This window comes from Saimiri boliviensis, chromosome 1 (assembly GCF_048565385.1).
Source record: "Saimiri boliviensis isolate mSaiBol1 chromosome 1, mSaiBol1.pri, whole genome shotgun sequence".
NCBI lineage: Eukaryota > Metazoa > Chordata > Mammalia > Primates > Cebidae > Saimiri > Saimiri boliviensis.
The window spans coordinates 99599598-99612884 of NC_133449.1; the positions used below are offsets into that span (position 1 = coordinate 99599598).

At 54.9% G+C, this 13287-nt stretch overlaps 1 protein-coding gene across 8 annotated transcripts in view; it reads left to right on the plus strand.

Moving 5' to 3' along the window:
• Window positions 1-13287, plus strand: part of GSE1 (Gse1 coiled-coil protein) — a 504956-nt gene that overhangs the window by 377646 nt on the left and 114023 nt on the right. For 2 of the 8 annotated variants that reach the window (XM_010333676.3, XM_010333680.3), the window contains exon 1: window positions 9218-9448. The exons of the other annotated variants lie outside the window; for them this stretch is intronic. In XM_010333676.3, coding sequence (XP_010331978.1) covers window positions 9412-9448 — 37 coding nt within the window. In that variant the 5' untranslated portion in view covers window positions 9218-9411. Of the gene's footprint in view, window positions 1-9217; window positions 9449-13287 lie in introns of those variants that run through there. 8 annotated transcript variants of the gene reach the window in all.

The following is a 13287-nucleotide window of genomic DNA, read 5'->3' on the forward strand; positions in this document are numbered from 1 at the left end:
AACTTGTACAGTAGATATTTATTTCCTAAAGACACGCCCACATAATGTAGGATTGGTGGGGAGCCAGGACAGGGGCCTCTGCCCTGACCATCATTTGGGGAGTTGATGGAGGTGTTGCCAGCTTCAGTATCTGTACTCAGGGTCATCCTGGGAGTCGGCATCCATTACAGAGACCCAGGAAGGGAAAACAGAGGCTCCCACAGGCAACTCTTCCGGGCCAGGCCTGGACGTGGCCAGTTACGCCGTCCACCACATTCTCTTGGCCAGAACTTGGTCATCTGGCTGCACACAATTGCCCTAGAGGCTGGGATGAAAGGGCATGGCTTAGTAAGAAGCTGGCTACCAGAGATTCTTGTTGTTGCAGTCCCCCTGGCCCCGCAGGACCTGCAGGCATGCGCAAGGCTAGCAGTTAGAGGCCGACCCTCAGGAAGGCTGGGGGGCCATTTCCCGGGGCAGATGGCCACATCCGATGATCTCGTGGGGCCAGGCTTCCACCCAAATCCTGGCTGGCAAATGCATGGATTTGCCAGCCTCACGAGGGGGTGAGATGAGAGCAGGCAGGTCCCAGTGGAGTGTTGACATGAGTTTTGTGGAGGGCGGGCAGCCTCACCACACCCCTGTCCAGGGCCTTGGGATACTTTATCTCAATCTGAGCCCTTGTGACACACCTGAAGGACAGCTTGACCCAGGTGGCCCAAAGCATGCGGGTTCCAGACTTGGACAGTACCCAGGGCTTCCCAGGGCTTGTAGGACAGAGGTCGAAGTGACAGGATGTATGAGCTTCCTGTGGCTGCTATAACAAATCACTGCAAAGCGGGGGGGCAGCCTAAGACAACACAAAGGTATTCTCTCACGGAATGAAACTGAAACCCATGTCAGCGGGGCCTCCTTCCTGCCTCCTCCAGCACCCGGGGGTCCAGGCGCCCCTTGGCCTGTGGCCGTATCACTCCAGTTTCTGCTTGTTTTCATGTGGCCATGTCTCGTGTGTCTTCTCTTTTGTATGCTTTTAAAAAAAAAAAGGGGGGGGGGTACTGTGATGGTTTAATACATTTATGTAATTAGTGTGATAATTTAATACATTTATGTGATTTGTGTAGATCAAATCAGTGTACTGGGGCCAGATGCAGTGGCTCATGTCTGTAATGCCAGTGCTTTGGGAGGCCAGGGAGGGTGGATCACCTGAGGTCAGGAGTTTGAGACCAGCCTGGGCACCATGGCGAAACCCCATCTCTACTAAAAACACAAAAAGCATGGTGGTATGCACGTGTAATCCCAGCTAATTGGGAGGCTGAGGCAGGAGAATCACTTGAATCCTGGAGGCGGAGGCTGTAGTGAGCCGAGATCACACCATGGCACTCCAGGTGACAGAACGAGTCTCTGTCTCAAAACAAAAAAAAAATCAGTATACTTTGTATATTTGTCTTTTCTTTAATCTAGAAATATTCAAATTATTCTCTTCTAGCTATTTTGAAGTATACAATAGAAACTATGGTCACCTACTGATCTATAGAACACTAGTTAGGTCTTATTTCTATCTAATTGTGTATTTGTACCCATTAATCATCTTCTCCGCCCACCCTCCCCTCCCCCTTTGGTAGCCACCATCTACACACTGTCTTCATGAGAGCCCCTTTTTCAGCTCCCACCTATAAGGGATGTCATGCAGTATTTGTGTTTCTGTGTCTGGCTTATTTCACTTAATGGAAGAATCTGCAATTCCACACGTGTCACTGCAAGTGACAGGGTTTCATGCTTTTTTATGGGTGAGTAGTATTCCGTCGTGTGTTTGTACCAGATTTTCTAGATTGATTCATGTGTGTTGGACACCAAGGTTGACTCCATGTTTTGGCTATTTCGAATAGTGCTGTGATAAAGGTGGGGGTGCAGGTGGTTCCTCTCATTATAAAGACCCTTGCCATTGAGTTTAGGCCCACCCTCATAATCCAGGATTATGTGATCTGGAGATTTTTTTTTTTTTTTTGAGATAGAGTTTCACTTTGTTGCCAGACTAGACTACAATGGTGCAATCTTGGCTCACTGCAACCTCTGCCTCCCAGGTGCAAATGATTCTCCTGCCTCAGCCTCCTGAATAGCTGTGATTACAGGCGTGTGCTATCACGCCCAGCTAATTTTTGTATTTTAGTAGAGATGGAGTTTGACCACGTTGGCCAGAGTGGTCTCGATCTCTTGACCTCGTGATCCATCTGCCTCAGCTCCCAAAGTGCTGGGATTACAGGCATGAGCCACCGCGCCTAGCCTGGAGATTTTTTTTTTTTTTTTTTTTTTTTTTTTTTTTTTTTTAGGACGGATGGGGTCTTAACTCTATTGCCCAGGCTGGAGTGCAATACTGTGATCTCGGCTCACTGCAACCTCTGCCACCCAGGTTGAAGTGATTGTCCTGCCTCAGCCTCCTGAGTAGCTAGGATTACAGGTGCACCACCACGCCATGCTAATTTTTGTATTTTTAGTAGCGACGGGGTTTCACCACAGTGGCTAGGCTGGTCTCAAACTCCTGACCTGGTGGTCTGCCCACCTTGGCCTCCCAAAGTGCTGGGATTACAGGTGAGAGCCACCATGCCTGGCATGGAGATTCTTAATTACATCTTCACAGACTCTTTCTAAATAGGGCCACATTCACAGGTACCAGGCGGACAGACATGCCTTTTTTCTTTTTTCTTTTTCTTTTCTTTTCTTTTTTTTTTTTTTTTTTTGGAAGAGAGAGGCTTGCTCTGTCGCCCAGGCTGGAATGCAGTGGCATAAACATGGCTCACTACAGCCTCAATTTCCTGGGCTCAAGAAATCCTCTTGCCTCAGCTTCCCATGTAGCTGGGACTGCCTACATGTCACCAAACCTCGGCTAACATTTTTATTTTTATTTTTGTAGAGATGGAGTCTCACCATGTTGTCCAGGTTGGTCTTGAACTCCTGGGTTCAAGCAGTCCTTTCATCTCTGTCTCCCAAGTGTTGGGATTATGGGTATAAGCCACTGTACCTGGCAATGTGGACATAACTTTTGGCAGATTACCATTCTCTTGCTGCATGGGGCAGGCTGGCTAGGTCTCGGCTCTGAGATGGGACAGCACATGTGGGCGGGGCGTGCTCTGTAGCTCCCACCAAGCAAAGGTAAAAACCAAAGCTGGATACGCAGAAGTCACCGTGAGGTGCGACCAGACAGAGGTTCCCTGTTCTCTTTCAACCTCAGACTGGCTTGAGACTTGGAATGTTCATAGACAGTCCAGTGACTTCAGAACTAGAGCCAGACAGAAAGAGAAACAGGGTGTGTCCCCTTCCTGTATGCCTTTGGTGAGTGCCATCACTTCTCTGGGCCTCAGCATCCTTATGCACAAGACTGGGTAATGGCCATTGTGGTGTCCGTCTCAAGGGGAGGGGATGCTGGGGCAGGTCCCAAGTAAGATGACATTGCAGAAAAGCTGGCAGCGTGGAGCCCCAGTGCCTGAGGCCCCATCAGTAGGAGCTGCTGTTAGCATCCTTACCGCTGTTATCCGAATCACAGGACTGATGGCTGCTCTGTGCACGGAGTCTCTGTGCGCCCATTGCCACAGTCATTACACACATCTGCCCCGAGTGCAGGGGTGATTCACCTCATTTTCCAGGTAAGGAAACTGAGGTCAGAATGTTGACATCACCACCCAAGGGCCTGCAGGGGGTGGGGTCCAGAGGGAATTTGAAGTCTGACTGCAAACCTTTGCTGATGGTAATGAGCATGCACTCTGAGCCAGCCTGGGTTCCCACCCCAGCTCTGCCACCCACTGGCTTTGTGTCCTTGGGCAGGTTGCTTGACCTCTCTGTGCTTCATCTGGAAAATGGAACTCATGGTGACCTTGAACAAGATTGTCACGAGGATCCAATGCGCTATCCAGGAAAAGTGCTTAGAACAGCAGCTGGCACAGACTGAGCACGTGGGAAGCATCAGCTGTATTATTACCCTAAGAGGGAAACAGAGGCTGCCCACCAGAGGACAGACAGGGCATTCCAGGTTAGCCATGCAGCTTCCTGTCCCTCCCTTTCCTGGAATCTGGGGAGCAGCACCCCTCTCTCCAGGGGTTGGTTGCAGCCTGGCCTTGCGGGACCACCAGATGCCTGTGGGCACAGCTCCCAGCCGAGGCACCCGCGTCAAGCACTCCAGGCCCTAGCCTGCAGCCTCAATTTTCCTAGCATGTGCTGGGAGGCTATTTATATTGCTCTCAGCTGACTCTCTTGGCCAGCTAGGCTGTCTCTGTGCTGTGGTGAAGGCGGCCCCGCTAGAGGAGTCTGGGGACCCTCTATTGTGAAGGTACAGATGATTGGGGGGTCCCTGCATCTTCAGGGTAGGGATCTGGTGGGCTACATGTGACCTCCTGAGAGGTTTTTTTCTCCCAATAGAGATGAAGAGATGAAGCAATTTTCTTTTTTTGAGACGGAGTCTAGCTCTGTAGCCCAGACTGGAGTTCAGTGGCGCAATCCTGGCTTACTGCAACCTCCGCCTCCGAGGTCCCTGTTCAAGAAATTCTCCTGCCTTAGCCTCCCGAGTAGCTGGCATTACAGGCGAGTGCCACCATGCCCAGCTAATTTTTTTTTTTTTTTTTTGTATTTTTAGTAGAGCTGTGGTTTCACCATGTTGGCCGGGCTGGTCTTGAACTCCTGACCTCGTGATCCGCCCTCCACGTCAGCCTCCTACTCAGGAGCCACCGAATTTTCTCTTTTCTTCTGCCGTGTTCAGAATGTGGCCCTGAGCTGCTGGGCCCCATTCTTCCCTCTGACCCTGGGTGGGCTTGCAGTGTGGGCAGGGTTTCTCAGGTAGGTGCAGGGCGAGTTTGCTCTGTGGTGTCCCCAGCCTTTAACAAGGGGTACCTGGAGGCTCAGGTCTGGGTAGTCCAGACCTTTCCTACCTCTTTTCCTTAAATGTCTGACTCCTCTCTAGTGGTGAGCTCAGGGACAGGAAGAGAGGGCATTGCCACCACTGAGCTTTTCTGGAGAAGTGTGGGTGGAGAGAAATCGAGACATCCTTTCCTTGGACAGAATCCCTCTGGGATGAAATCTTAACAAAGGGCACTGCCCTTCTCACCTGGGCACCTGGCACTCCGTCCTGGTGTGGCCTAGACTAGTGGCCCGTGACCCCTAGCCAGGCCATAGGCACCCTCAGAGGCGGGGGCGCGGCTCCCCTGGGAATGAATGGCTGTACTGATGGCTTCCAAAAACCACAGCCAAGCCACAAGGGTCAGTGGAAAGGGGAAAATCCTTCCCACTACCGCGTTCAGCCCCATCATGGCAAACAACCGGCCATTCAATGGAAAGCTGCCAGGGAGGCCTCGGCGGGGCACGGTGGGGTTGCTTGCTATTCCTCAGCTGCTTGGCATTGGGTCGGCAGCTGTGGTGTAACCACCCTCCCATAGTGGATCTCATATTTTCCTCCCTTACAAAGGTCCCTGTCACCAGGAAATGTCACTAACCTACTTTGAGACGTCCAGACCCAGGGCCAGAGGAGGCTGAGCTATCACTAGAATCTTACAGCTCTCTCCCAAGGGTGTGGCTAAAAGCAATTAGGTAATTCGATGCAGGCATTCAAATACTGGGGGAGATGCTTGTCTTGGAGAAGGAAGCAAAAGATCAGCTAGGAGCTGGCCCACCAGCGTGTCTGCTCCTCTCTGGTCCTCTCCTTCCTGGTCTGGCCTACCCACCGCCAGCCAGGCCTGGGGAGCTCTCCAAAACCCAGCTTTGCCTCTTCTCGATCAGTTTCAGTCTCAGGTGGACCTCGATGGCTGGCTCTAAGTGGTCTTGCCTGGAAGCCAGGCTGATGGGAGCTGCAGACTAGAGACCCCTTTCCCTTTCCCCACAAGTGGCTCCCAGGAGGCAAGCTTCTTTCTGGCATCGTCTTCCCCACTGGAGCAGGGGAAGGGGGGCACCCAGCAGATTGGGGGAGCACCCCTCCCTCTGTACCATGCCTGTGATTGGCCCATAATTACAGGTTTATTGCCTGTACAGCTATTGTGTAATGACATGTTTGCAAATTAATTTTTATGGCTCCTGCCATTAGCATATACAGTAGACGAAGGTTTAGTATTAATTACTACTGTTGTTCGTGTAATCCCGGAGAATTAAAAACCAATAAAAGAATGACAACAGAAACTGATAGTTTAGGGTCTTTTAAAAATAGTTTTTCCCCCCTAAGTAAGATGGGACGCTTTTCCAATTTGAGGGGTTAGCCGGTGGGTGGTAGCTCACCCGAGCGGTCTAACCCAGGTCTTGGCCGCCGCTACCCCCTGCCCCGGCCCCCCAGGGGCACAGACTGAACCGAGCGCGGGTGAAAAATGGGTGATAAGTGGGTGGGAGGGGGAAGCGGGGGCTGGAGGGGAGGCCCGGCGGGGCGCGCAGGGTGGGGGCAGGGAGGGCAGGTGCTGGACCCCGACCCCGCCGCCCCGCCTGCAAGGGGAGGCGCGGAGAGCGCGCCACCACGCAGCTCCGGAAACAAAGGGCTGCCGGCGCCGAGGGCCTGGCGCGACCTCCAGGGTCAGCGCGGGGCGGAGCAGCCTGAGGCTGGCGGCGGGCGCGGGCGGCCCCGAGCGGCCGGTTTCCTCCAGGTCAGCAGCTCTGGCGCCCTCCCCTGCGCACGCGTGCGCTCGGCCGCCCGCGGGGAGGGGGCGCCAGGCGGGGCCAGCGGGGAGCTGGGGGACTCCGAGACGCTCCTCGCACCCCCGGCGGCCGGGCCCGGGAGGAAGGCGGCCGCCCGCACGCCGCAGCCACCCAGCCGCTGGCGGCAGCGGGGGAGACCGCCACCCCTCCCGTGGCGGCGAGCGCTCCGCCCAGCTCATTTTAAGATTTTTTTCTGGCGGGTTAGGCAAGGGTTTGGCGAGTGGCTTGGAGAGGTCAAAAGGCACGCCGCTCCCGCTCCCCAACCTCCTCCAACGTGCCCACCGGAGCTTTTCTCTAGGGTATCGTATTCCGGGAGTTCAGCTGTCCTTTGAAGCCGCAGCGTTTAGCAGGGACCCCGGGGCTGCCGCTGGGGACCCCTGATTTACGCAGTGGTTGGAGAGCGTTGGCAGGAACCCAAGCCTGGCGTGACCGCGGTGCCCCGCCGTGCGTACCTGCGGGCTCAGGTCTGTTCCTCAAACCATGATTGTATCTGGGGTCAAAAGGTCACCCCTTAGTGTCACCAAGTCGTGATTCCCGCTGGCTGTGCCACCGAGGGGCCCTTCAGGAGGTAAAAGGGCTTGCAAATAAATTGTCACATCAAGAGGCAGCTTTGCAGCGTGCGTTCAAGGAGGGGGTCGGGGGACGTGGGTAAATGGATCCTGTCTCTTTAAAATCGCTGGGCTGGACAATGAGCGCACAGGATGTGGTTTGGCGGCAGGGTTTTTTCCCCTTCGATTTGGGGAATTATCACATGGGGCCTTCTTGAGCTGGTGTGAAAGGGAGGCGGCGTGGAGAGGAGAGATACAGGCTCTACGCTCACACACTCTGTGCAGTTGATCGTTTTCTTAAACCAAATTAGCCGGGGCTCTCGTTACTATGGTGCAGCCGGGGCTTGCAGAATCCCAGTAATAGCGTTTATTAGGTCTATTTGCCTGGAAGCATGCCTTCCCGGATCTGATAATGCACCAGAGCACGGAGAGTGTGGGAGATGCTATCAAGCATTTGATTACACTTGCAACAGGGATTTTTAGGGGGGTGGGGTGAGGGGTGAGAGGGAAAGAAAGGAGGGAAACAAACCGCTCGCCCGCGGAGCTCACCGGGGCCGGCCGGCGTGTGCGTTGCCGCAGCCCCGCGTGGGTTCCACACAGGGCGGCCCCGAGCCCCCGGGTCACGGTGTGGGGATTCTCCTCCCGGGTCCTGGCGGAGAGCGAACTCCTGGCTCCCGCAGCTGTCAGTCGTGGGTGTGGAGGGAGGGCGGGCGGGCGAGCGGCCAGAGCGCGGAGTTGGGCAGCCGGAGGGGGGACCAACGGCGCCCGCAGCCGCCCACTGTTTGCAAACGGCCCCCGCTTGGGAGCGAAGGGGAGCACCCCGCCTCCGGCAGCGGCACCCTCCCCGGGTTTGGAGAGGGGTGCCCGGCTTCCTGCGCCCCGCTCGCGTCCGCATGGATCTGCCGCCCAGCTCGGCGGCCGCGCGGGGGGAAGCTCGCAAGTGAAACTATTATTATCGCCCTGCGAAGCATGGAGCTGTTGGAAGATGCCGTGTAGAGACGGAAGGAGCCGCTGCCGCCGCCGCCGCCTTCAGCCGCCCGCCGCTGCGCCCCTACCCTTTCGCTTTCATTAGGGGAGACAAATCTGCTGTCAGGCAGCCAGCTTTCCAATTTACCGATAATGATTCTTGCATGAAAATTGATCGAGGGGCTCTCCACCGCCGTGCGCTCTCGCCTGCCTCCCCGCTCTCCTCCTGCCTCCTTCTGCCCAGGCGCCAGAGCCCCCGCGAGTTCTTTCTCCTCCTCCTTCCACCCCCTCTGTCTGAGTCAGTGGTGGGACGCCGGGCCAGGGAGATAACCAAAAAAGGGGGGAGGGGTGTCGGTGGCGAGAGGGGGAGGGGAGCCGGCGCCCCGGCCTGCTTTCTTCTGCCGGAGACTTGTTTGCAATCGTTGCTGCTTTTATTTACGAGAAGAAATCTCCCCCTCGGTACTTCTTGGCTGTTTGGGTATTAATTTTCTCCTCTCCCCTCTCCCGCTCGCCCCCTCCTCCTCTCCCCGCCACCCCGCCCCTCCTCACCCAGTAGCTAAGGGGAAACAAAACAAAGCCGATTTCTCCTTGGCAACAAGAGATACCCCCTCCCGCCGCCCCCCCCCTTCCTTTTTCCTTCTGGTTCTGAACGTGAAACCCTGTTGGAAACAGGTCTCTTGACCCTCGCCCTTGACATTCAAATGGCTGAATGGAGGAGAGATTGCTACTCGCACGTCTTGGGGGCTGGTTTCTTTTTCTCTCCCCCCCCTTTTCCTTTCAAATGAGTAATCCCTGAAGATCTTAACCCCCCAATTTCATCACCCTCACCTCCCCCCTTTATTTTTCTCTCGCTTCTCTTCCCCGCCTGCTTCCCTCCGCCGTGCTCCCCCCTCCTTTTTTTTATTTGCATCTCAAGTCCAAAAGGCAGAAAATACACACGCGGCGAAGACACCCGGGCAGCCGTGGAGGCTCCGGCCCGTCCTTGGTCGTCAATTACCTCATTGTGGATCTGCCAGGGCCAAGGTGGCCGAAATTGCCCGGGCGCTGGCCGGAGAGAGAGCCTTTTGATCATCTTGTGCTGGGGGAGAAAAAGACTGATTTTTTTTTTTTCCCCGTCGCTCTCGGGATCGCTCTTCTGCCTTTATTTTATTGTTTTGGACATTTTTGAGCGCCGTGGCTTGAACGGTGCTTTTTATTCATTGCTGGGTTTTAATATTATTTTCCTTCTTCATCCCTCTCTGGCCACTATGGAATTCTAATTTGAACCATGTTTGGATTGAAGCCGCCTCTGTATTACTTACCAGGTAAGCGAGCCGTGCGCCTCCCCGGGTCCCGCGCGGCGCCGGCGCTCCCGGGACCCTCCCTTATCCGACCCCTCTCCCAGACCCCCCAGCCAGGGTCAGGGCAGTGGGTCCGCGGTGTCCCCCGCGGGCGAGCGCGCGCGGCCTCGGATCCTCCCGCTGCGGTCTAGCCCGCGGTGTGCGCGGCTACGTGCGGCGGGGAGCGCCCCGCCGCCCGGGCGCCCCGCCGCCCCGCCGCCCCGCCGCCCCCACCGCGCCGCCGCCGGGGCTTGCGCGTCTCGCTCCTTTTGTCTGCCCCGAGCCGGCTCCGCCGCGGCGGCGCAGCGAGCGGCCGAGGCGCTTAAGCCTTACAGGGTGAATTAAGCGCCGGGTGTGAAGTTACTTTGCTACAGGCCGCCCCGATCGGGTAGCATGCCCCCCCACCCCAGTCCTGGGGCTGATTTCCCTCTCTCTCCAGCCAACCCCCTTGCGCGATCTAAGCGCGAGCGTCCCTCAACGGCCCCCCCATCCCGCCGCCCCCCTTCCTGCCTGGGATTCCCTGGAAGGTTTTGTTCCGCCGAGGTCGGAGGAGGGGGCCGGGGAAGCTCAGGAGGGTATTTGGCGTGGCTTCCTGTTTCCTTAACCTTCCTGCGTCGTGACAGCCACTCGCCCTGTAACTTTCTGTTTCGGGGCTAGTCGCGCTTTCAGCCTGGAGGGGAGGGGAGGGGGGTTGACAGCTGGAGGTTCGGGGAGCCCCTCCTGAATTCACCTTATTTGGACTTCAAAACCTTAAAATCGAGTGTAGACTAAATGGAAGCTGGTGATCCAGAAATTCTGGCCTGGGAGCCCTCGGTGGTGGACCCCAGGGCCCTCCCCCACGGCGCCCCGGCACCACCACCCCTGTTCCCCCTGGGGTAGGGGAGGGAGGCTCCGGCCTGCCCCAGGTGGGGCCACGTGACCGCAGGTCAAGGAGGCTGTGCTGATTGTGGCCGCAGGTTCTAGGAATGAGCTGATTTTATTTTTCCTCCCTCCCTTTGAGGTGATCTCCCTTGAGCTTTGACACACCGTACCTAATGAAGGTGGGGTGTAGGGGGAGGAGGTGATGTGGGGGTATAGAGAGGAGAGGGGAAGTTCCTAGTTTTCCTATGGTGAGGCTTACAAAATTCTGCAGAAGACGCTGCCCTGGAGCTTTATTTCTGAATTGTTTTGCTGGGGAAAGGTGCACGTGGCCGGGTGTTCGGTTTCAGGTTTTTTTTTTTTTTTTTTTTTTTTTTTCTTTATTCAGAAGATCCTGTCACTTTTGCTGAGGCTTCTACATCGCCCTGGAGTCCCCAAGAGGAGTGTGTTGGGGGGGAGGAAGGGGCCTGGACAGGACCCACTTCCCTTGGATCTGGCCTTTGCTGCCCTAATCAGGGCAAACGTTTTCACCGAGTTAATAGAGCAGGGTGGAGAGCAGGGTGGAGGGTCACCAGAGTCCAACTGACTTAAAAAAAAAAAAAAAAAAAAAAAGGAAAAACTCCTCTTTTAGGAACTCTGTACTTTATTCTTTTTGAGTTTGGTGGTGTCTATTTTAGTTCCCAGTAACTGACCAAGGCCATGTTTTTTGCTTGGCGTCTATGCTGTTTTTATAGGAAGAATATTGAATATTTCCCAGCGTTTCCATTTCACTCTTGATCTCTTTTTTCCCCCCCTCCACTGCCGGAAATGCAAATCAACAAACAGCAAGCTTGGCTTTTCCCTCCCTCCGCACTTCACTTAGCGGATCCAATCCAAATTAGAACCGGGAATCCCCAGCTTAGTAAAAGAAAGGTTGTAAGGGTAGGGTAGATTAAGCCTTATGGGAGCTCAGAGCCATCTCCCCCATTGGAAGATTCCAGGTAAATGAGGGCTGGGTGTGAGTCGCGGTGACAATCGCCAGAGCCCTTTAACCCAAAATGTAACAGCTCCTCATGCTGTATCTGGGTTTTTCTTGTCTGCCTCCTCTTGGGCTGTGGCTGGGGAAAAGCAGCTTGTGCCTCCCCCGCAGCTGTGCCTGCCTTGGAGGCGCTCAGGACAAGCTTGTGCCAAGAATGAATCTTCTTAAGTACAGGGCGTCTTCAAAGCGCAGGTGTTTGTAATCTACACCCCTCTTCACCTGCCACTGGAGGCTGCTGGTGCATATTTATTCATCAGGTGACCGATTTTCTATTTACACAGAGAGTCTCAGAAAGAGGAGGAGGAAGTGTCAGGCTAGGAAATTCAAAGCCATTAAGGAAGGTCTGCCCAGGCTGGTGTAAAGCCCCTGGTGGGCAGGCAGGAGGGGTGACTTTTGTCCCGACCCCCAGGGAGATGACGACCCCCAGGGAGATGACGGGAGGGGAGGTCGGGGCAAATCTCAGCCTGCGGATGCAGGCTTTTTCTGCATTATAGTTTTTTTGGTTGTGTTTAAAGTCCCCAATCGAGTTTTACGCTTTCTTGTCTTAGTGTACTATTCAGCGTGAGGGCTTACCGGGAAGAAGTGCAGTCAGGTGCCCAGGCTTCCCAGGCCTGGGGTTAATGCGTTGAGAGTGGTAGTAACGGCATCGGCTTTGTCCTCCTCTTTTTTTTTTTTTGAGATGGAGTTTCTGTGTCACTCAGGCTGGAGTGCAGTGGTGTGATCTCTGCTCACTGCAGCCTCTGCCTCCCTGTTTCAAGAGACTCTCCTGCCTCAGCCTCCCAAGTAGCTGGAATTACAGACACCTGCCACCATGCCAAGCTGATTTTCGTATTTTTAGTAGAGACGTGTTTTCGCCATGTTGGCCAGGCTGGTCTCAAACTCCCGACCTCAGGTGATCCACCCATCTCGGGCTCGCAAAGTGTTGGGATTACAGGCTTTACCTGCCCAGCCCTGGCCCGGTCCTCTTGAGTGCTGTCAGGCCCTGTTACAAATGCTTTGTGGGCTCTCTGTAGATCTCACTGCCTCTCTCTCAGATAGGTGCTGCCATCAACCCATTTAACAGATGAGCAAAGTGAGGCCCAGGGCCTCAGCAGTTTGCCCAGCTTGGAAGCAGCGGAGCTGGGACATGGAGCTGGCTTCATCTGCCACGCTGATCTGGGAATGAGGGAGCTCAGGTGCAGCAGCCAGCCTGGCTTGCTTGGGGCCTGAGGTTCTGGATGACAGGCAGACCCCGCCGCACCGAGCCTGACTTCTGGGTGCTTTGCAGCCACTTGGATTTGGTTTCCATGCCTGATGCCAGATCCCAGACACTGCAGGGAGCAAGGGCCCAGAACCCGCCTGTCCAGCCATTGCCCTGGGGGCAGTTCCCAGTCAGGCTGGCATCAGGCACCTGCTCCTCCTGTTTGACAGGCAAGAGGACTGAGGCTGGGCATTAGGTTTGAAGTCAGGCTCTGCCCCTTGCGAGCTGTGTCCTTGGGCAGGTGACTGATGCTCTGAGTTGAGTCTGTTTTCCCATTTGTAAGATGGGATCCATAATTGTATCTCCCTCGGGATCAGTGGAAGGCAAGGGTCAGCAATCCATGGCCGGGCCTGTTGTAAGTCAAGTTTTATTGGCACACAGCCACGCCTGTTCCTCTGGCAGCTTTCACATTATAATGGCCAAGTTGAATCGTGAGCAGAGACCATCTGGGCTGGCCACGCCTAAAATCTTTAGTTACTATCCAGTCCTAAACAGGAGAAAAGTTGCCCACCCTCTGTTGCAAGTAATGGAATGAGTGCCCAGGATGGTGCCCAGGATGAAGTTAGTGCTTGAAATTCGAGTGATAACTCTAATAGTGATCATTACTATTACTATCTTGCCATGGTCATTATTATGGTTTCTGAGGTGGAATTATTTGCAGCAAGTCACAGAGCTTTTTTTTGAGATGGAGTCTCACTCTGTTGCCAG